The sequence below is a fragment of the Acanthaster planci genome, unplaced genomic scaffold (assembly GCF_054643075.1).
Source record: "Acanthaster planci isolate LZ-2023a unplaced genomic scaffold, COTS_SCS Contig167, whole genome shotgun sequence".
Lineage (NCBI taxonomy): Eukaryota > Metazoa > Echinodermata > Asteroidea > Valvatida > Acanthasteridae > Acanthaster > Acanthaster planci.
In genome coordinates, this window is record NW_028257788.1 from 9645 (window position 1) to 33062 (window position 23418).

Consider the following 23418-nt stretch of genomic DNA (forward strand, 5'->3'; position numbering starts at 1 on the left):
ACAGCATTTACCCTACCCGTACGTGCGTCGTGCATCATGCACATATCATGTACATAGTGTAGGCCTAATGACAGTCGGCCACGATCTTGACATCCTGGAAGATAGCGGGAATCCAGGAAGACTTTGTCGCATTGTCTTCACTCAGCGGGTAAAGCCAGTGGTTCAATGGAAACTTTAAGATTGTTGCTCTCTCCTCCATGGTCACGAATACCTCACATTTGGGTATGATAACCAGTTATTACTAACGTTGATGGTACTGACTACTGTCTCTGTAGCAGAACTCCAACTTCCTGAGCATGGAGGTAGAAACGGTTTCCCGTAGAAACTACTGTACTGTACCGGTACATACATATACATGTACATGACGTGTACCATGCATGTACATGTACGTACCTCCATGTCTCCATGTTCTGAGTCAGTCTCTACTCTACATGTACCGCCGGTACCGCACGCTGTCATGGCTGTATGTTATGTATAATGTAGCCTAGGCCCTGACCCCCAGCAGAACTGTGGGGTCTGCCCCGCTCCCACCATAGACTAGAGCAAGGAACAGATGCTCCCACGTTCGCGGGAGCATGGGCGGACATCAGACCCCACATTTCCGGGGGTAAGCCTAGGCCTAGGCTATACTCTATCATTTGTCTATGACTAGGCCACTTAAATTGTTTGTAACACTGTGTGTTTTTTAACGCAGCCCAGTTAAATGAGTTATGTCAAATTGGGGTAGGCAGGCCTACATAGGCTAAATTTGATGACCTGTGGTTTTTAAGACGAGGTCTATTTCTTGACAAAAATTGGAGCTTTACTCACCACCTTCACATTCTCTTGACGACATGAGATCGAAACACATCATAACTTAAGTTGGAGATGGTTCTTAAATGTGGAAAAGTCGTTTGGGTACCAGTCCGCTAAAAGAGAAAATGCCTCAAGTGTTAAGGGAACTTTTCTTCAAGTGTGCTGGAATAAAAAAAGTCCATTTTCTATTATCAATTTTCCCCCATATTCCCTGTTAATACATGTACAGGGTTCCGATACATGTATAGGCCAAACATTAAGTTGTTTTTATGAAGTTTGTACAATATCACTACTACAAGTACTAGCTTGATTTACTGCATGTAAATGATTGATCAGTTGTTTTGATGCAGTAATTTTCCCACCCTATATGTTCCATTGCATACTCCTGCTTGTTGCAATCCTAGAATTGCTTGTCCATGTTCATGCAAATAGTAGAGTTTTTTAATGGCAGCCTTGGGTGTTTTCTTCTGCGCAATCCAATTACGACATTTATTTTCCCCAGGGCAATGGTACATGTAGGTTCCCCAAGCTACATGTACATGTATATGTACATATATAGTACATGTGAAGCCCACTTCAAAAAAGTCTGACTGTTTAACCCCTTGACGACAGGAATTTCTTCCCGAAAGCTGACTCCAAGAATTCCAGCCTCGCTTGGCCACGAAGGCCACCTGCCAAACCGCAAATTCTCGGTTTGTGGCCCTGTGTGCTCTGCACGCTTTGAATTACACAGAGAAAAGGCTGATTGTTCGGTGGCATGCGGCTCTACTCACGCTTCCACATTCCCATTGCCTCTTTTCAAAGTGGAGACTATTGTGAAGCTGCTGATTATGATGCAAAATCGGTCTTTTCATTTCTGGGCTACACACAAAAACCAATTACCATACACACAAGAGCCAGGGTCTGCCTTCTTTCACCGTGTTCGCTCGAGGGTGGGCCGAGAATAATAGCTGAAAAGCGGGCCGAGGATCTCAAATTTTATGGCGGCTATAGCCGCCTCCCGGTGCGAAGGGGTCAAGAGATATTTGCACTTTTAAGGGGGACTGATTTTGTCCCTTAATAAAGAGACTGTCTCCGAGTTTAGAGATTGTCTCCAAGTTGTGATGTGTACCCCTACTGAGAAATGTACCCCGATTTGACAAAGTGGGCTGCAGTCAAAACCCTGTAGGCTGTAGCATTATGCATCCATTTAGTTGTACATGTAGGGCCTTAAATCACACAGAGTAGTGACAAGCGGTTTTGTACAATGCACACGTACAGCTTGGCCTATGCTTGTTTTCAAAATGACCTTCGTGTGGTGACCACCAGTCACAAGGAGTGCCAGTGTGAGTAATAGTGACCAGTCTTGCCTTTGCCGGCAAGGCTGTAGACAAACTTATCACTGGGCTCAACTACCTGTACCGGTACATCGTTTAGTGCAGAGGTTAGGTTAAAATTCCTTCCCCCATAGTAAGGCATGTCTGACGTCCTGACTCCTGACAATGACGATGGTGCTTGCACTGGTATGCTAACACGCTACAGCACACAGTAGCATTCTGTCATCGGTTGGTCATGTACAGGTTGGCTGACCTAAACGTAGCTCTGTACCAGTACATGTACATGTACATGTACATTTATAGTTGGGACTGTCCGTGGACAGACACTATCAGCATGATCGGTAATACATGTACGGTACTGTAATAAGGGTGTAACAACTGCACTGCTTGTGCACAAGATTTAGCATTGAATGTTGGCCTCTGTCGTGTACATGTTACCTGACATTATTACATGTACATGTATTTATCACACGAGGGTGAGTGGAACACGGAATAATGTATGTAGAGTGTCTGTGTTCCGTATACCACAAGGCTGATACGGGACACAAAAATGGCCTTGTGGTACCGGTACTGTATATGGGACACAGTCGCACTACATGTACATGCTGATAGATTGATCTTCAAGTAAACATGGCGTGGCCGCAAACGCGTCATCTTTGAATTTGCAGCATTTTTCAATTTTTTGCAGATATGCATTTTGCTTTTTAGCTTAAAAATAGTGCAATGTGTTTATTTTAGAATAGTGCATTACACGGGGTTTGATGTGAACTGTGCTATACAGTTACATGTACATGTTTACAGTGTACATACTTTTTGTTGCCATGGATTGACCAATCAGAATTGAAAATTCAAGATTTTTTGAAGATAAGTGTTGTTGTGTACGGTAGCCTTTTTATGAGTTTTGTACATACTTACTTACATGTACATGTATGTGTCATGGTCTAGGCTTGTCAACTTTTTGTTCCAACTCTCCATCCTGCTGAGAGCTCTAGAGGTAAATCAAATACTTATCTTACCATAATGTTGGCTGTGACATACATGTAGCATCACCAAAGCCCCAAAGCCAATGCCGTTCCAGAATGACCTCGGGTACACTTCATTTTGGGCATGCACTGTAGGGTCTACTGACTCACGCTGTACATGTACTAGTGTTTAACTTGAATTCGATTTACATGTAAAACACCCCCAAAACATGTCCTTCAATTTAGGAAAAGACTTGGATCTTTCCAGTAGACCCTTCTCCCACCTACACTACTATGTTTACATGTATGGTATTTGTACATATGGTAATTATCCAATCCACAGTACTCTGCTTTCTGACTTGCTCAATTAGACTGGGGACTGATAAAGTCAAAGGGGAGCACTGTTCAGCATCATTCTGCTTGTAACAAGGAAACTTTGGGGTCTCAGTTCTTTGTTCGTCATCGTTTTTATTCTTGATTAAGGTTCCTAATATACATTGTAACAAGGTACTGTACATTGTGACTGCAAAGTATACAGTAATCTCTTATTAACAAGATTCAACGGTATACATGTATATACAGGTCTGTACATGTACCGGTACACATACTGTACAGGTGTAGGGCTGGTTCATACTCGCCACGTATTCACTGTGTACACAGCGCGAAGTTCTCTTTTGAGGTGTCTGCAGTGTGTGAATGAAAGTGCACTGTGTATTGAAAATGTGCGCCCTTTTACGCAGTTTGTGAAAATAATGGATCGTGCGTATGCATCAAATATATGTGTAGTCGGACAAATTGAAATTTTTAAACTTTCGTGGGATACACACACGCAGACTTGAGAAAAGATGAAAGTGTGAATGTTGAATGCGGCGTTCACATTACGCACTGCGTGTATGCAAACGCAGCGCGTATGAACCAGCCCTTACATACTTCATAGTGCTGAAAGGTTTTTGGGTACAGTCTCCCTACATTTTTGTTCAACAATGTTCAACTTGAGATGTACTCATGCCAGCTGTGTAAAAAAAGATGCTCTTGAACCTGGATACAAGACAGTTTACTCTGTCCTTATTGATCAAGAGACTGTGTGCAACGTAGTTATCATATATTGACTTCTTTTGACTCTGACTTAAAAAGAGTGAATGGGAATAAATACATACATGCTTGGCACAGGAGAATTATCACTGGTACTGCCTGAGCCGCATTAGTCACATCCATTGTCATGAGGTGGCCTTAAAACGTATTTATAAGACTGGCCAAGCACATTTATTACCTAATTATAAAAATGGAACAGCCATACCGGTGCAAACTGGTTCCAGTACTAATCAAATGTATGTACATGTATTTATTCACGTTTTTGATTTAATACGTGTACCTTTTCTATTTGCTCATAAAGGCAACATTCTGTGTGGTTAACTGCTGAGTTGGGTAACGGAAAACATCTGTCATGGACTTCCCATTGATGCACATGTACAAACATGTACACGTATACAATTGCAATATGCCAAGAAAACATTTCATACATGTAAAACCATGTTGTCATTGCCCACCCAGCTGTGGAATTCTTTTTGTGGTCAAAGCTGCTGGCTGTTTTTCCTGGGAAAGCTGGGGGGACCATTCTCTAACAGGAGACCAACAGTGCTGGCGCAGCTTTCACAAGTCTGTTTTGGGGTTGCTATAATCTGCAGTTGGAACTTGGAAGGAGGAAAACACATTGGGGACACTACATACCCACAGAGGCCTATGGTCTGCACCAGTGACAAAATTCCTGCTACATGTTCTACACAGGTTCACTTGTATATATACACTGTACATGTATGAACTCTTTTATGTACATGTATACTGTATATACAGTGCCTTCTCACAAACTGCATGTGGAACTTGATCAATAGGATCTTTTTTATGTCACAGTCGCATTTTTCCTACAGGTGGCTGCTAAAACTAGATCAGTACAAAAGTAAAACAATAGGCCTAATTCACAGTGTTAAACATCCCGTACAGCTACATGTACACTATACTACATGTATATTGTATCAGAACACCTGATAATGTTATACAATGTACCAGTGTGTACATACAGCACTAATGAATGCTTAATGAAAACCCAACCCTGCTTAGAATTAATAGGACAAATGTAAAGTTTGAAGGAATTTAAGGTAAATTTAAAAAATAAAAAAACCAAAGGATTACACGTGACTTTGGCCGCCCATACACACCCGTGTACACATGTAAATTGGAGACAAACTGAGAGTGGTCTGTATTCATAGTCAGTCAAGCACCAATCATATCCTGAATTGCTATTTCATCATTCATATTCACGGTTGGATGAACGGACATTTACCGGTATAGTAATTTAACCTTGTACTGCCCACTGATCGCTGTCACACACATGTACACAATATGCATGTAATGATGTACATGTACTGGTAGATCATACCGTACGTGTACATGGCCATGCACAGTGCATGCAAAAGTTCAGTCTGAGTACCGTATTGTATTGGTCGGTCCTCTGTTAGGACTTGAGCAGATGGTGAGTTTTGAATGGTACTGGGTGTGTGCAGGTACGTGTACATTCAATTACAAGTAAGTGTATTCCTTTGCCATTATATCTTCAGGCATTAGAAATTCTCATTGACATGTGTGCACCGTGCATACCGGTACATGTACTTGATTCATTATCTTTTTGGCAATGCATAATGTGTAATGTACACACTGTACATGTACATGTAAAGTTCTACATGTACACGTACACGTATGGACGTGTACATGTACATGTACATGTAGGGTGATGTGTACACACAGTACATGAACATGTTCATGTACATTGACCTACATGTACTGGTACATGTCTTTCCCCCAGCGGAAGTTTTACATGTACTACATGTACATGTACACATGTAGTACTATGTACGCATGTGTGACTTGCGTGGAGATCCAAGTGTGCATGTCAGGCACATAGCGAAACAGTGAATGGAACACTGAGACTTAGACTCTGGATCATATGCATGTACACATTCACGTACATGTATATCCATGGGCAGTTTGGAATGATTTGGATGTGGGAGGTTGGATGGCAGCAAAGTGTGGCCGACTGCAAAGGGTGCATTGTGTCAAGGGTGGACCTGGTGCTGTTGACATGTACATGTACCTGTACCGGTATGCTCAGCCAAGCACAAATTGAGGCCTACCATTAGATTAAATGTGAAATCGTCCTCAGTGCTCCAGGATGGATGTGTACTTGTATCTGTCCTGCCTCAACACGCATGCCACGTACGACACGGATTGCTGAAAGATATTGAAGGATTAAGGCAGGTCACCCTTCTAAGGACATCATTCAAGAGAAAAAACAACGGAGGATTTTGGAGGACTGATGAGGCTGTATCCAACTTTTCCATGGGGGGCAGTTGGAGGATTTTTGAAGGACTGAGGCTCATAGGTGCACCCTCAACATTGGCTTTATTTTCTTTAAATTTCCTGGTTTTCATTTTGCTAAAAGCTCCAGCTTTTAGTATGCTGTCCCAACCTGACATTTACCATGTTTACTCTGCAGAGGCAAATGACTAATGAAGCCCTTGTTGTCCAAACACTCAAATCTGGAGGCTGTTTTCATAACCTTGTTATTAATTGGCCAAGATGATGTACTGGCATGCACATGCACCCTATGTGCACGCTATTTTGCCCCAAGCACCTGCCTATCATCACCAGATCCTGATGCAGGTACCAGTACATTCAAGAACATGTATGCTGCATACACAACGGGAGAACTAAATTTAAGTACATGTACATGTATATGTGACCCACTCTGCCAAAATGAGCCTTAAGTCGCCAGAGCTACTTTGGAGTAAAAAAGTGTTTTAGAATAATTTTGAACAGTGTAAATCAATAGAAACCCACAGCATTTGTCACCATGGTGTGTTCATTTTCATTAGGATGCCAAACTGAGTGATAGTGACTGTCATACATCAAAACAAAAAACTCAATTTGCTCTTTCTACAATGTTCTACTACAAATGATAACTCAAAAAGTGGCTCTGGTGACTTAAGACTCCTTTTCACAGAGTGGGTCACATATGTATCTGCAGTCGTTTGCGCCATGAGTTAGTAAAGATCTGTTGTCTCAATTCTGACGTAAATTTGTAACATTTTCGATTAGAAGAATTTTGTTTTACAAGACACATGTAAGCATATGTACATGTATGTAAGACATTAGAAAAATCTGTCGCGTTCATAAGCTTTTTGCTTTTTGTTAAAGTGTCATCCTGTAAAATATGCACCTATACGACACAGATGCATGCACCTGTACATGTATTAGATGTGTATAGTGTACGGTCATGTAGTAGTGCAGTGTTCAGAATATTCAGATGCACAGTGGAGTTGTCAGTGTACAATGCACTCACATGCATTTGAATTGTCCCCTCAAAGCTGGGCGGGCAAATCAGCTGAGCTTTCCAGCTGAGCAGTTTGCAGATTGTCATTGTCAGGTCCATTTGCAAGTGTAATATCCTGCCTGTCATGATCACATCTGAAGCCATCTGCTGCTGCTGTGCCTTGCCTTTGCCCCGCCCAGGTGAATGAATAGCCAGAACAGAGGAGAATGGAGACAGTGCAGTGTTGGCATTGACAATCTTACACATGTATGTTTGCCATAGAGCAGTGCTACTTTAGCACTGCTAAAGTGTTAGACTGATTGTTTCTCAGTTTGTGATCATATTTAATATAGACCAATCAAATTTATTGTTTTGTAGGTGATAGAATAACACCTTGCCACAAATTGTAATTTTTCATTTTTGTGTTGCATATGTACATATTGTTGATCTACTGGTACATGTATTTCTCTGTCTTTCTTTCCCCCACCCTACAGAGGTAGCCCAAGCACAGCTACATGTAAGTTTCAGGTCAGGCCCATTTAGTGATCGAGTGCCTTCTTGGCAGACCCGGGAGAAGGAGAATTGAAGTCAGTATGAGGTTACGAAGAATCCACAAACTGGTGATAGCTGTCACATGCCTCCTCATGTACACCGTGTACAGGGTCACCAATGATGCAAGTGACGGGAATCGGCATGATGGGGACAGCCGTGTACAGCAGTCTCCAAATGCGGCAAACCCGGTCGAGCCTGTGCGGCCAAAGATGGAAGACGCCAGGGTGCCTAGACTTGAAAAACAGGACAAGTCGGACGTGGCTGTGCAGCCTCCGGTCAAACAGTCCGACTCCGAGATCCCCGTGGTCAACCCCGTCAACGTCGGCACCAACAGGACTGGGCAGGCGGAGCGAATCAGGCAGGCCATCCTGGAGATCAACAGCCGGGAGGAGATTCACAACCTGGCCCGGTTCCCGTCGCGGTCCAATGCCAGTGTCGTCATTTTGGTCATGGTGCACAAGAGACTGGAGTATCTACGTTACCTCATCGATTCCTTGCGGGGAGTGCGGGACATTGGTGATTCCCTGCTCATATTCAGCCATGACTATTACTCAGAGGAGATCAACGCTCTGGTCAAAACGGTTGACTTTTGTCAGGTATGCATGTTTAACACAATCCATGGTCCATTGCCTCTCCATTGTTGTTTTTTTTTTGCATATTCCCTCGTCATTTAAACTAACAGTACATGTTTAAAGACTAAGTAATGTGAATGTACATGTAGGGAAACAGAGTTGACTTCAGTCTGTTGCATGTTACATTGATACAGGAGGGTCAGTGGTGAGGGATTAGCTCTTTAAGAAATGGAATTGAGCTGCCAGTGAACCCAGTGGAAACATTCTGCAGAGATCCGTCATTTATTCAGTCAGGAAACCTACAATGATTTTGCCCTCTCTTCTGTTGCAGACTATGCAAATTTTTTATCCGTATTTATTGCAAATCTACGAGAATGAGTTTCCAGGAGAGGATCCCGGTGACTGCCCTAGAGACATGAAGAGAGACAAGTAAGCTCCCCTCCCCCCACCTCCCTGATCTAAGTTGGAAGGGCAGGTTGCATGTGCTGCCACTGTGGTAAATGTACATGTACGTGTACACTGTACGGGTACATTTATGACACTGAGGTGCAGAGGCTGGAGCACATTATGCAGGTTTCACCTTAGCAGTGTTTCCCCATAGGTTATGCATCATTTATGCTTTAAATAGAGCAGTCTGCAGCCTTCCCTCTTCTCATGCCCCTGTGAGTTACTAGTCAGGCCATGTGCATGTACACTGTACCAGTACTGGAATGAAACTACATAAAGAGTGCTTTCTGTTTTTTACATAAAGGTCTATTTGTCGAGACTGACATATGCGGTAAATTTGGTTCCGTCCATATTTGACTGCAAAAATTGAATAACAATTCTGTCTAAAGCAAGAACAATCAAGATTTTTTTAACGTTCGGAAAGTGCAGTGCACTAGAGTCATGGAATTTTATTTTCATTTCTGAAGTCTGCATAATTCAGTAGAGTTTGTTAAAATGGCAAACGTTGTGGGTTTTCATTGTTGCGTTGTGTTCTCTGATTGCAGTACATGTACATCATGTACATGTTCAAACACAACATGTACATGTACATTATACATGTGCCTACAGTACATGTTGTGTTTGGTTTCGATGTACATGTAATTTGTATTCGAACATGTACATGTATTTTATTTATTTCGTTTTTCCCGAACAAAATATCCCAAACTGTGAACCCATGTACCTGTACTTGTACATGTACACTCTACATGTACATGCGTACCATCACTACCATGGCATACACTTACATGTACAGTGGTGGTGTACCGGATATTGAACGTGTCACAGATCAATGAAATGTGTGACACCTGTGTTCAAATTGACACCACCAATTGTCCAACAAAAATTGATTGATAAAGAGCTATGTGTACAATCGGCAGGGTGTTTGCGCATTTGGACAGTAAGGTTCCACGATTTTGCAAACTTTGTCGATGTTTGTTATAAGAATACAGTTTGTGCATAGGGATATGCACACTGTATGCATGTACATGTACGTGTACATGCTGTCAAAACCAGTTGGTATTGTACATAGCTATGAATTAAAAGATTCATAATTTTTTTTATTTTTGGAAATTTGTGATGCCAAGTGTGTGATATTTAAAATGTTCTGTAATTTTTTTTTCTCATCTCAACATTTATTTCCATATTTGAAAGTACACTTAGTAATATACACAGGATCGAAAAACAAAAGATGTTTGACAAAATACAAGAAAAGTACATGTACTTGTACATGCACATTTAAAAACCAGATCAAAAGGGTGCAAATACAGATAGAAATGCTTTATTAAGACAAATTGACAAAACTATGGGTAACTACATGTGGCTCATACAGAAACCGTACATGTACCATATCTGTACTTACAGACAAGGAGGATTCTATGCACATTCATGCACTTTTTGTACCACTTCACGAATGCACACAATAGAAGCTAATACCCACATACATGTACCCATGTACATGTACGTACATGTATATCTTGAATATTTCATTGGAATGAAGGAGGGAGAACAACGAATTAGGGAGATCAATGAGTACATGTACATGTACATGTTCAATGATAATGTATAACATGTCCAGGTAGGCCTACATGTACATATACATGTAGGCATTCGTGTGTTATGTACAATGCATGTGGACATGTATGGTACTGATATACAGAGTCCAATCAACGGCTTCCATTGTGGAGTGAGTCAGAGCAGTTTGATGTACATGTACTAGTGTGTACTCCTGTGGAGTATGTGTACTGTACATGTACTGTACCAGTACAGTGCAAATGTACCTTACCAGGATACTACCTACATGTACATACGTGTACGTGTATACAGTACAAGTACATGTACAGTCATGACAGTGTTGATTACCCCACAGGGAAGGGAAGATCATTATGACTTATCCAGTGAAATGTCACAGGTGCCTGACCTTGCACAGGTACATGTAGGTCCTCATCAGACCACTTCAGGGAGTATGCTCCTGTCATCACCGACACCACAAAATAAATCCAAGTCCAGTCCATTATGACTTTAGGAAAACTGCTCCATGAGAAATTTTGGTTTCACAAAGTGTGTGCATGCTTGCCAGACATTGGTGTGAACGGTTTCTGTTTTCACAAAGTTACAGAAATCACACTGTTACAGGAAAAAAAAATTTGGATAAAACTGTTTTCGAAAACGTTTGATAGAAACATTATTAAACAGTTAATTAACCCATTTCTCATGGAATTTCAGAAACAGTGAAAGCCTTTAAACTATTGAAATAAAGATGGGTGACAATGTGCATACATGTACCGAGTGCGCTAACCTTACATACATGTACGTGTACATGTACCTACATGTACATGTAGTGTGGACTTGTGAACAAAAGATGTCTACACGATGTAGGAAAGGAAGACATTCTGTGGACTTACACATGTCCACAGGACGTTTCGCCTTCTCTGAAAAAGAAGTTTAGTGGCGTTTTGGGGTTGTAGTCATCCGTCGTTAAAGGAACAGGAATAGTCGAGGAAACCTTGTACAAAAAGCCAGCTGAAAATGGTGCTCTGAGTTCAAGAAAAACAAGTATTTTCACTGAGTTTTCTTAACTGCACAAAAAGAAAGGAGTGTCCACTCTAGGTATGTAAGGTACATGTAAGTGTATGTGAGTGCACGCACAGTGTACATGTACTTGGATGTTACCTCATGAAAACAAAAATCACTCAGTTCTGTAAAATACGGTACACAGGTACAGTACATGCATAGCCCTGTTACTTTGGGGTATTGCTGATGGTGAACAATCCGTTGCCTCTTATTCCTTGGACAGTAATCCTCCTCCCCATCAGCTTACATGTGTATGTGAGTTGATGTACATGTGAAGTTCATACTTATGTACATGTACCTGGACATGTGCTTATATCATGTACATGTATAATGTTAATCCCCGAGGAGTAGGCCCCCCCCCGATGAAGTGATTTCCTACTGTACATACTGATACTCATACATGTACCGGTACATGTACATGTATATTGAACAACAATGTGAAACATGTACATGTACATGTATACAATGTACATGTACACAACCAGCACATGTACCGGTACAGTAATCCTGCTGGACGAGCCAAAAGACCAGGTGTTTCCACATTTGCATGTACATGTACACACGTACATGTAAGTCTGTGCCGAATATCCGAATAAATCCAATTATTCAATTGGTTATTGAATATTTAAATTTTTTTTTTGAATTTGAATATTTGAATGCAAATTCATGAAAAGGAAGGGAAATTTTTCTTTTGTTTGAAATGAGAAAAATGGCACTATGGAGGCTTGTTCCGAGCAGATTCAAATGAAAAGCGACAGACACCTTACAACGACTTAAAAAGTACATTATTCATTCAAAATTTTACAAGGAATATACACTTGCAACTGGACAAGAAGTATTGATCCTTCTTAAATCTTGCACAATCTTGGCTGGAGATACTCGAGAAGCTATTATAGTGATTATAATATACAATTGTGGCCGTTATTACAACTGATTTTCATTTTTGTACATGTGTATGGTTTGTTCATCAACAATCTGCCGGTCGGCACGACTTGATATTCAGATATTCGATCAAATTGAAGGTCGAATATTGGAATCGTATATTATTTGAATCGACGCAGCCCTGTTTACTTCTAATGTACCAGTACCATCAGATGTCCGACATCAGGAATATCTGTTTCACTTTAAAGTCTGATTGAATTGGTTTTCCTCCATTTTATTTTTCTTCTGGCCAGAGCCAAAGAGAGGAAATGTAACAACTGGGAGCACCCAGACAAGTACGGTCATTACCGAGAGGTGCGATTTGTCATGACCAAGCATCATTGGTTCTGGAAGGTGAGAGCCAGGGAACTAGCATGAGCGTCTCCCCCACCCCCCTCCTACATGGACCTTAAACCCACCGCAATCCTCCAAAATCCTCCAGGTTCCATTGTTCACTGCTGCTGGTCATAAATGACACAATCCTCAACTGCAGTCTGTTATTAACCCCTTGACAATGGGAATTTCTTTCTGAAAGCCGACTCCAAGAATTCCGGCCTCGTTTGGCCACGAAGGCCACCTGCCAAACCGCAAATTTTCAGTTTGTGGCCCTGCGTGCTCCGCATGCTTTGAATTACACAGTGAAATGGCTGATTGTTCGGTGGCATGCGGCTCTACTCACGCTTCCACTTTTCCGTTGCCTCTTTTCAAAGTGGGGACTATTGTGAAGCTGGTGATTATGATGCAAATTCGGCCTTTTCATTTCTTAGCAACACACAAAGGCCGATCACCATATATACATGTACATGTACAAGAGCCAGGGTACATGTATGCCTTCTTTTACCGTGTTCGCTCGAGCGTGGGCCGAGAATAATAGCTGAAAAGTGGGCCGAGGATCTCAATTTTTACGGCGGCCCTAGCCGCATCCTGGCGTGAAGGGGTTAAACAAAGGCATGTGTCCACTGTGTTTGTGACAAAAGTAAAGCCGTTAGCCAACTCTGCAAAAAAACACCTTCAGCTCAGCAACACACCTGATGTGCCCAACCCTCCCCCCCAAAAAAACAGAGTAGGGCTATGTAGGATTTTGGAGGATTGAGGATTCGGGTACATTTCATCTTGTTCATAAGCCCCAAAACTGGAGGATTTTGGAGGATTGAGGATGAATGCAGGTTTTGAAGTTGGGCAATTGGAGGATATTGGAGGATTGAGGATGTGCCCTAGTAAAAAGGTCCTAGTGGGTTAGGGTTAATGTCCATCATTTTAATAACCAGAGGACCAAACTCTCCTTTTATAGTTATGAGGCTTTTTTTGGCTTTCGTTTCAGGCCCAAATAATCTCTGATACTTGGGGATTGGATTCTATATTTGGATTTCTTCGTGTCATTTAAAGTCTTTTTATTTTCCATTTTTAATTTTTTATATTAAGTTCTAGTTTCCTGCATAAAAGCTCACATTTCTGATGATGTTCTGTCTTTCTTTCCCATGTTCACTAACATGTCTTCACAGCTCCAGCATGTGTTTGGGGGTCTAGGTGTCACCAAGAGCCACAAAGGTCTAGTCTTGCTCATTGAAGAGGACCACTACATGACTCCCGATGCCTACTACTTGCTGCAAAAGATGTATGAACTGAAGGGCAGGTGAGTGGTTGGTGTTCTACTGTTCAACTGGCCTGCTGGTACCTGCATTGTACGATTTAATCTGATTGTCCATCTCGATGTCTGTTTGGAGGTGTCTGTGAACAAATGCAAAAAGTTATTTGTTAAATTTATCCCTTTGAGTTTACCGTCTTTTTTCTTTTATTGCAGCAAATGTCCTGAGTGTGATATTTTCACGTTAGGGACATATGAGAAGAGCAGACGATACAAGGAGAGGGGAAATGTGGTAAAACTTTGTTGTTATGTTTTTTAAAAATATGTGTCAGATTTGGATTAGGGAATCCGATCCGACAACTCCAGGTGAAAGTCTGAATCTGGCAACCTTCGGCTCACCCTGATCGAATCTGATGGCCTTTGTAGCTCAGTCCAAATCCGGTCCAAAACTGTCAGCAGGTGCTGAGTCTGATCCGAACTGACTAAATCCAAAATTTAAAAATTTGTGCCTGGGTACCTGGTTTCGGGAACATAGGCTTTATATACGAAGCTGGGGAGCCCAAAGCCGGACAAAAGAGCTGGGCCTTGTAACAAAAGACCGTACTCGGAACAAAGGACTGAGCTGCTGGGAATTGGCAACGTCTTTTCAGGTGTCAATGGCGGAGGAAATCCGTTATTGTTTTAAAAGATTATACCACTGTATGTGGCATTTAGCGTGAGTGGATTACCACTGGGGACAAAAGCACTCCAGCGCGCTCCAGTGATGAGCAATACAATACCGCTGCACGCTAATTTGGCCCCTATTGAAAAGACATCAGCAGTGCACTGTGCCAGTTTCGGGAACAAAAGAAAATTACATAACACCGCACAATCTGGGCTCTTTTTACAAAGAGGCAGGCCTGGCTGAAATACTCAAGCACCAGTAAATGTTGTCTGTCAGATTAGAGTAGCCACCAGAGAGTCATTCGTGTGGGTGTAACCATCCAGTAAATGAAGTTATGAATTTTAACCCTAACCCCCAAGGGTGTATGTAAAATTGTATTGAAATTTGAAGATTTGGGACTGTTAGGGTTAAAGAATTTCTAAAACAGAACAAAATGAAAAGTCACCTGGCCCAGCAGAATCAACATGGATATACATGGGCCAGGCGCGAAATGATTAATGGTAGGACATCCCCCTGAGGTCGGGAGTATGAATAAAAATGCTTGACTGTGGCAATGCCTCACCAAAAGACCTTCCTGCAGGGTCATAGAATACAAAGGTTGATGTCAAATTGGGTAAGGTCTAAGCTGCTTTGTGTGGTGAAAAGAAAAATTCTCAACCCTAACATTATCCCTGCTGCATTTAATAACAATGTACTAGCGAGGGACAGCAAGTTCATGCATTTTAATCAAAGCGAAAACAAAATCGGATTTTGCTAGAGATGATCAATTCCATCCCTTCCGGTGTCTTACAGGATCAGCCCGAGTCCGATCCAAATTTAACTAGATAAGCTTTATTTTGATCCTACATGGGATTGACTAGATTCAAATCAGATTCAGATCAGAAGTGCTGATCTTTATAGCTACATGCAATTGACACACTACCACATTGCGCCGGGGGCATTTATGAATGTTAATGATGCTGGGACGGGATCATTTTTTTCTGTTTTCAAAATTCTTCAAACATTCATATCTTCATTTACTGGACACTTACACCCACATGAAGGACTGTCTGGCACAGTGCGCTGCTGACGTCTTTTCAATAGTGGCTAGATTAGCGTGCAGCGGTACTGTGTGGCTCGTCACTGCGGTGGTGGGGCGCTTTTGTCCCTGGTGGTAATCCACTCGTGATCAATGCCCCAAACAGTGGTATACTGTTTCAAAACAAGGCTGGATTATCTCCACTATTGAGAGTGAAAAAATGTTGGTAATTCCCAGCAGCCTGGTCTTTTGTTGTGAGTATGGTCTTTTGTTACAAGGCCCAGTTCCCTTTGTCTGAATTCTGAGACCCTGGCCACGCGTATGAAGAAAACATGTCCCAAACCGGAATCCCCGGTGGCAAGTGGTTAAGTTTGGTACCAGTGAGACATGTCTTGGAGCAGCAATCTGACTATAATTTATCACAAATTGCCAACAAGATTGTTCTCAAGTTTCATGTACTGCCTTCATCGTCATGTGCCTGGCTTAAGGGCACCCAGGCAGGTTTCCTTGGCGCAACGCACAGCTTGCTTAATACTGTTTGTGCCAGGCAGCCAACAACAAATCCAGACATGTACATGTACACTAAGTAATGTTTCATGTTTTGTATCCCACGTTGTTAACTGTTGGAGTTTTTTTTTGTTGGCTCCCAACCCTGTAGGTAGACGTGCTTCAGTGGTACTCTTCCAGGCACAATATGGGCATGGCCCTGGACAGGAGTACGTGGGAGAGACTCCAACCTTGCGTGAAGGTGAGCTTGCCAAAACACAAAAGGGTTCGTTCTTGCTGAACTTCAATATCTTGAGTGATAACGTGTAGTTCCATTTTTTGTCGCAGAAAGTTGACTGAGGCTCGCGAGATACTGCACAATTCCTATGCCAAGGAATCTCAGCGTTATGGACTTAAATGTGCTAGTGCCTCACTTAACTGGTGACAAATTGTACCAAAAAACCAGCAGGCACACATTCAGTGTCATTGCCACTGTGCTGCTGGTCCTCGAGAACGACTGGGCACGTTTAGAGGACAAGGCTCTCATTTCTTCCACACTGTATGGAATGCTGCTTTTTACTCTGCTAGAGCCCAAATTGAAGTGCTTCATGGTCAGTTTTTCATTGTAGTTTTTCATGTTTGTTTTGGCTGAACCACAGATCTGTTCATTTACCTACATGTACATGCAGTCCTTTTCCCATTTTATACATAAATTGCAAGTTTCAAAGGATGATTGGGATTGTAAACCATTAGCATTGAATGCACAAAGTGCTCTATAAGAAATGGTGATTGAGTACAGTGGCCACCTCTCCAAAACTGTAAGGAGAATTTCAACAAGCACAGGTCCCGTACACGTTGACTGCCAACTACGAATATTCACTGTGTACTCGTAGTCACAAGTGTACTGGATTCCGCCACTGTGAGTCTACTCATAGCAAATGAAACGCTGCAATAGGTGGAAAGGCTTGCGGAAGCACCGTGCAAAGGAATATATCTCTTATGAGTATGTGTGGTTCTGAAAAGAACCGGGAGTATACTCGATGTTTGGGACTGCGTGCTCAGTCCGTCGTCAAAAGACTGAAGAGATGCTGAAGATCGAGCTGTATATATGAGGTGACTGGATGCAGTGGGGTGTGACGAGGATGCCAATGGTGGATTCTGCTGGGCACCCATGCGGGACGGGGTCCAGCAAGTCAGTGAGGCATGTCAGTTGGGCACAGGTTGGGGCGGGGTGAGGTGGCCGGGGAGACCCATAGGAGACCCATTGGCGGGGTCGGGGTGTGCCAGGGTATAGAGGACCCGTTTGACTGGGAGGTGAGCAGGGGTGGCCACATGTCACTAACGGAAAAGCCGATGTCTTGGGGAAAGGTGTCGTGCTTAGGGATTTCCAAGGCTTCTCTGTTGCTGTCTTTCACCATGAATAGCCTGAAATTCCAAATGAAAGGCTGTTGTAATGTAAATTGAATGGGCCGACATCACCGAGGAGCACAACAAATAGGCTGCTGGCAGCGTGGAGGACATAACATGTAACACCTGAAAAATGCTCTTAAAATAGACTGGTGAAAGGTACTTGTTAAGTATGTGCGCATGCGTACAATTGGCAAATGGGAATGCCCCTTTGAAATCATGCGTGGCAGTCAACGTATTTAGCAGAGAATTTTCACACAAAGTAATTACAGACAGAGACAAACCAAGCCAGGTTGGTTTGTGGTTGCAGTACCTACAGATGGCGAAGATGTATTTAATGCAAAATTTGATGGATCCCATGCTTTTGGTGTTTACACACTATTTTTTAATCAATAGGTAGCTTGCCTGAAATTGCTGTTGTTGACTTTGGAGTCTGCAGCTGTGCGGGCCCACATTTAATCATTTGTTTGAGCATTTGTGGAATGACAACATTTTGAAACCATTGCCTGAACTGAAATGAGGTGCACGTGCAGTATGTCATTGACAGTGGTGATTTTTCTGTGAAGGTTTTAGCAGAACAAGCAATAAGAGTGAATAACTTTGTTTTGTTTGATGCTGGTGGCGATAACGTTTTGCAGTTACTAGAGTACCCCAGAACATGTTCTACACGTGTAACTGGAATGAAGCCTTGGAGCGGGTTTCGTTTTTAACCCCTTCGCTATGGAGGACTGCTACTACCGCCCCGTTATGTGAGGATTAGTGCATACCACACATACAGTCTATTCACCATGCTGCTGCTGGTTCAATGGGGCCTGCTGCTGGACAAAGCCCTCCATTCAGGGCATACCACAGCCCAGCAGTCGCGGTCAAAATAATCCCGTCGTGAACAGCAGTGTTTATTTTGTAAACAGATTGATAAAAGAGACAAAATTGTCTGATTTGTCCTTATGTTACTTACAATGATACATGTAATTTACATTAATTTTCAATTGAAAAAAGTTATCTTCCATTCCAATTATGGATGTACGTGTACGTGCAGATGTACATGCCGTACATGTGACATGTACAGACTGCGTTCCTGTCTTGTCTCAAGGAGTGTAATGAGTTTGTGCCATTATCTAGCAGTCTGCAGACACGTACATATATATACAGAGTGCCTGACTAAACTGCTCCTAGCGAGAGATATGCTGGGAATTTCTCAGGAAGATTTTCCCAATTGTCAAGACTGGGCTTTCGTTCCTCACTCTTCAATCTCTGCCTTGCGTATTCGCACGGCTTACCAGTTCTGGTCGGGGGAATTAAAACAGGGTTCAGTCTAGGGCCAAGAGTGCAGAAAATTATGTAGTTTATACGTTACAGTTTGGTTGTGTTTTGTCAGGAATTTTGCAAGTACGACGACTACAACTGGGACTGGACATTACAACACGTCAGCCTGACCTGCCTGAAGCCTAGCCTGACAGTCATGGTCCCCAAAGCACCACGGATCTTTCACATTGGTGAATGGTAAGCATTGGTGCATTTACGGGTAGCACTGGAACCAGGTACCCTTTAAGTGACAGGCACTCTGCGAAAATGAGTCTTAAGTCGCCAGAGCTACTTTGGAGTAAAAAGTGTTTTAGAATAATTTTGCACAGTGTAAATCAATAGGAACCCACAGCATTTTTTACCATGGAGTATCCACTTTCATCAGGATGTCAAACTGAGTGATACATCAAAACAAAAAAACTCAATTTGCTCTTTCCAGTACAAATGAAAACTCAAAAAGTGGCTCTGGCAACTTAAGACTCATTTTCACAGAGTGGGTCACACATTTCCTAGTCTCATACAGCTCAGGCCCCCATTTTGTCCTGGATCTACTCTTGGATCCCGACTGACGGCATACTTCTTTTTGTGCTGTGGGAATACTGAACTGGTTCATTCATATAATTGTCTTTAATATAGTGTACATGTATGCATTCATTTCCTTGCAGCGGCATTCACCATAAGGGCAGGTGCGACGCAGCCATGCTAGTCAAGCAGCTGGACAGCACCGTGGCAGCCAGCGCCGACTACCTCTTCCCTGGCAGCCTGGCTGTGACGCCGCCCACCCGTGCCCTGTACAGGAAGCTGCCCCGCCCCAACGGGGGCTGGGGGGACGTGCGGGACCACGCCCTCTGCATGGCATACGGCCAGATGGGTGCCGCCGCCAAGTCGAAGTTATGATGAACGGCCGCGTCGGCCACGCCCTTGTGCCTTATTTTCCTCTAATAGTCCCTCTGAGGTGAGTACCGTCTTGCCGTAAGATCTGACAGTGGAGCTTTCTCTTGTTGCCTATTTTTATGTGGTCATCCAAAGTTTGAGGAAAGTTTACCAGTGACAGGTTTTGCTTTGAAATGCACCATTTGTCTTAAAAAAGGAGTTTTTCCTCATAATAGTCGTGAAAAGTATTTGTGTTTCACGCTTTGATAGATTGAGATATTTTTCAGACTTGGTCCATATAAATTCTCATGTTTTGTAACTTACGGCTAGCCATAGTTTGCCAGCCAAGTTGGGCAAAACGGTGATAGTTAAACAAGAAAAGTCTATTGAAATCACAAGTCATGAACGTCAGTTCTTCAAGCTCCTTCAAATACTAGGGGATAGTTTTTCCGAGGGGCTTTGTAAAATTTTACAAAGTAGCCCCATCATTGTTGGTCTTACAGTTGGGGGCTAGATACAGCCTGAAGTAAGGCAAAGAACATTGCCATGGGTACTGTGCAAAGTAATGGCCTCTAGACAATCCAGGAGGTTTGAAGTGGGAAGAATTTTTGTGGGAGTTCTGGTTCACTGTTTAACCGAGCAGAGAGTGTAGCTCCAGTCTTTCTCCCTCCCCCCACCCAGGTGATGTGTGCTTCAGTGTCTGTCAGGGCCCAAATCATTTCACCTTTTTTTTGATAGTAGATCCATCGTGTTTGTTTTCTAAAGTGTATAAATATTGTGCACCAGGTCCTGATTAAAGAGACCTGATTTGTTTGAATCACCTTTTTTTTCGCAGATGCTGAACTACACGATTTTTACAATTTCTAGTGCAAGAACACTGTGAGTGGTAACCAGCAGTACACGGCCTTTCTTCAAAGCAGATTCGTAAGGCTGGATTCCTCTCTTTTATTACTAGGGAAACCCAAATGGCTTTCACATTGTTTCACCTATCTGACAATTGAGATTTAATCCCTGACCAGTTATTTTTTCTTCTTTTGTTGTGGCAGGTTTTCTGTCGTTTATGAAATCAAATGTTAATGTATATAAAGGCATTCAGAGATGTAATTCTTTGCTGAAGCTACAAAAGACATTATTTAAGAACAGACTTTATGCATTCCTTGTGTTGCCCTTAATCATGATAAATTACTGAATTCCCTTATAGTCAGACCAAAAGCAAACTAATGTTGTTCTTTGACTTGTCACATTTTGGTTCTGTCCTGTCATTTTAACTTTTACCATCATTATTCAACAGGTCTACTGCCTCATTGAATGAGTGGTCAAGGTGTTGAATATGTGGTTCAGTTAAGATATGAAATCATGGACAAGAAAGAGTGAAAAAACACATTGGATAAAAGTGAAATTGTGAAAAAGTGAAATTCAAAAGAAAAAATTACGAATGTTGAAAATTTAGGTTTAAAAGGTTGAAAAAGGGATTCATTGAATGTAAAAATGTGGGAGAACATTTCCCGAAGACACCATATCATTTGATTTCTTCCTCGTTTTGGCTCGAGTGCTGAAAGTCTTTCCTGTGTAAATCTTAAACATTTTGACGTCATGCTTTCTTTACATTTGTGCTCTTCTATGGGCACTTGAACGATCATGGCCCACCTCACTGCCATAGGAAAGCGATTGATATCGGTTACTCCAAAGAAACTATCAGCTAATTGCACTTGCTGAGATTCGGATTCAGGCAAACAGAATTGCATAACCCGCTGGGCTATTTCTAAAGATCTCCCCTTTACACGCTTTAGAATCGAAATTTACACCGTGATATAGGGGTGAACATTCCACATAGCATGAATTCACCTTGAGTAAACGTATTTCAGATCTGATTTACAGGTAAGGTAATATCATTTGACCAAGGTACAGGGGGTTTAAAGGAAGAATGCTTTGTAAATGTTCGATTGTGACAGAATGATTGTGGGCTTATTTGGTTGGGTAGCCAATAGACTTCAGTAAGGATGACGACTCACTTTGCACACATTGTGTATAATGCGTGTGTACTTTCCTGTGGGTGGTCAGTGGACTGTGGGCCCCTACTGGCTCCACAGGACAGTGTACATGTAATGCTCAGTGCAAGAATCGCTTGACTTGGTTATACCACATATATACTGACTGGATAGCCTACATGCCTGTATGTCTGTATATCGCCATGCCTCATACAAATGAGGACTCTGTGGCTGGAGCTCCTTTGGACCTCAGCAGGTGGCTGGCACCCCGTTCTGTGCAGCCGAGTGCGTTTATAGTTTGCCAGGTTTTTAAACATCAGGGGTGAGATTTCTCGGCTTTTTAGCTGATTTCAGCTTTTTGTTTGGGACTTCAGCTTTTTTTCCTCACTGGCTGTGTACAAAAGTATAGGAGATGTTTACAGTTCAACTTCTTTATGTCTTTTTCAGCTGTTTTCAGCTATTTTTATCATTGGTCAATCTCATCCCTGCATTGTTGAGCCATACCCTAATTATTCTTGGGTTAAAATTATAGATATTATTTTTTGTATCCCTAGTGTAACTAAAACTAGAGTGAGCACACATACAGGTGTTACAGTCTCCTGTTAAGACTTTATTCAGTACAGAAATGCAACTGGGCTTCCGAAAGTTGAGGTCTGTCGGCAGCCTATCAGCCCTCAGTTCCCAGTCAGCATGCTGATCAGTGAGAAAATATGGAACAGTTTGAAGTATGAATACTGCTCTCGTGAAATTTTCTGTTTCATGATGTGGAAAATGGCCTCTTGGGGGCGCTGTTCTCAACATCTGTGTTTTCAACCCTCTACTGACTCTCCCGTTGTCCACAAATTGCATCTTCCTTTTTGGGGGTGGGCCTGTTGTCTTCAGTTTTTAACCAGATATGCTATTTTTCAATTATTTGTAGAGATTGAGAATATCTTTTGAAAGCTACATTTTTTTGCATCTACTTGTAAATGACTACTTTAGCGGTAATGGGTACCTCATTTGTTTTTTTAAAAGGTGATGGCATTTGATTTGTTTCCCCGAAAAGATACAGCTGTGTACATTTTACTTGTACAAAAGAGGAAAAAAGGAAATTGCTTCTGACAGCTGGGTCATTCCATGAGGTTTGGGCACAATTTGTGACGGTGTCCATTGTTACGTGGGTTCTGTTAAAATAAACAGCTATTTCCCCGTAGGTGGTTTCGAAATTATACATCTTGCAAGGCTGAATACAGAGGTGTGTGTTACTTTTACAGAGTAAATGACCTATTCTAGAGGTCATGGCAGGTGGTAAAATTTACCCACGTAACCATGACACCTTCACAAATTGTGCCCCAGCCTCATGGAATGACCCAGCTGCGTTCTTTGCGTTTTCGTATGGATCTTGAAAGGACAAATTTGGGCATCCCATCATTTCAACCACTTCTCAACACATGGACAAATTGTGGAACAAAACCATGATGCATTGCACCTCGTTAGGGTCCATGCCTTGTTTTATTGGGGTTTCGTTGAGAGCAGTTAAAGTCCTCGTAATTGCATTATCAGAATTCATCAGTG

General features: G+C 42.2%; 1 protein-coding gene across 5 annotated transcripts; it reads left to right on the forward strand.

Moving 5' to 3' along the window:
* On the forward strand, positions 1-21670 carry mgat2 (alpha-1,6-mannosyl-glycoprotein 2-beta-N-acetylglucosaminyltransferase). Of its 5 annotated transcripts, none has more exons than XM_022245845.2 (10): positions 1-148; positions 7931-8584; positions 8892-8989; positions 12793-12892; positions 14041-14171; positions 14340-14415; positions 16464-16553; positions 19077-19201; positions 19669-19958; positions 20712-21670. In XM_022245845.2, the coding sequence occupies exons 2-9, from the start codon at positions 8030-8032 to the stop codon at positions 19898-19900; spliced, it is 1407 nt and encodes a 468-aa protein (XP_022101537.2). In that variant the 5' UTR covers positions 1-148; positions 7931-8029; the 3' UTR covers positions 19901-19958; positions 20712-21670. The 5 variants fall into 5 exon arrangements, with proteins under 5 accessions (XP_022101537.2, XP_022101538.2, XP_022101536.2 ...); XM_022245846.2 differs by having other exon boundaries at positions 28-302; XM_022245844.2 differs by having other exon boundaries at positions 28-222.
* The last annotated feature ends 1748 nt before the right edge of the window (positions 21671-23418 follow it).

Coding starts and splice junctions, on each gene's coding strand:
- mgat2 (XM_022245845.2), top strand. CDS start 8,030: ATGAGGTTACGAAGAATCCACAAACTGGTGATAGCTGTCACATGCCTC. Junction 8,585..8,891: donor AAACGGTTGACTTTTGTCAG/GTATGCATGTTT, acceptor CTTCTGTTGCAG/ACTATGCAAATTTTTTATCC. Junction 14,172..14,339: donor ATGTATGAACTGAAGGGCAG/GTGAGTGGTTGG, acceptor CTTTTATTGCAG/CAAATGTCCTGAGTGTGATA.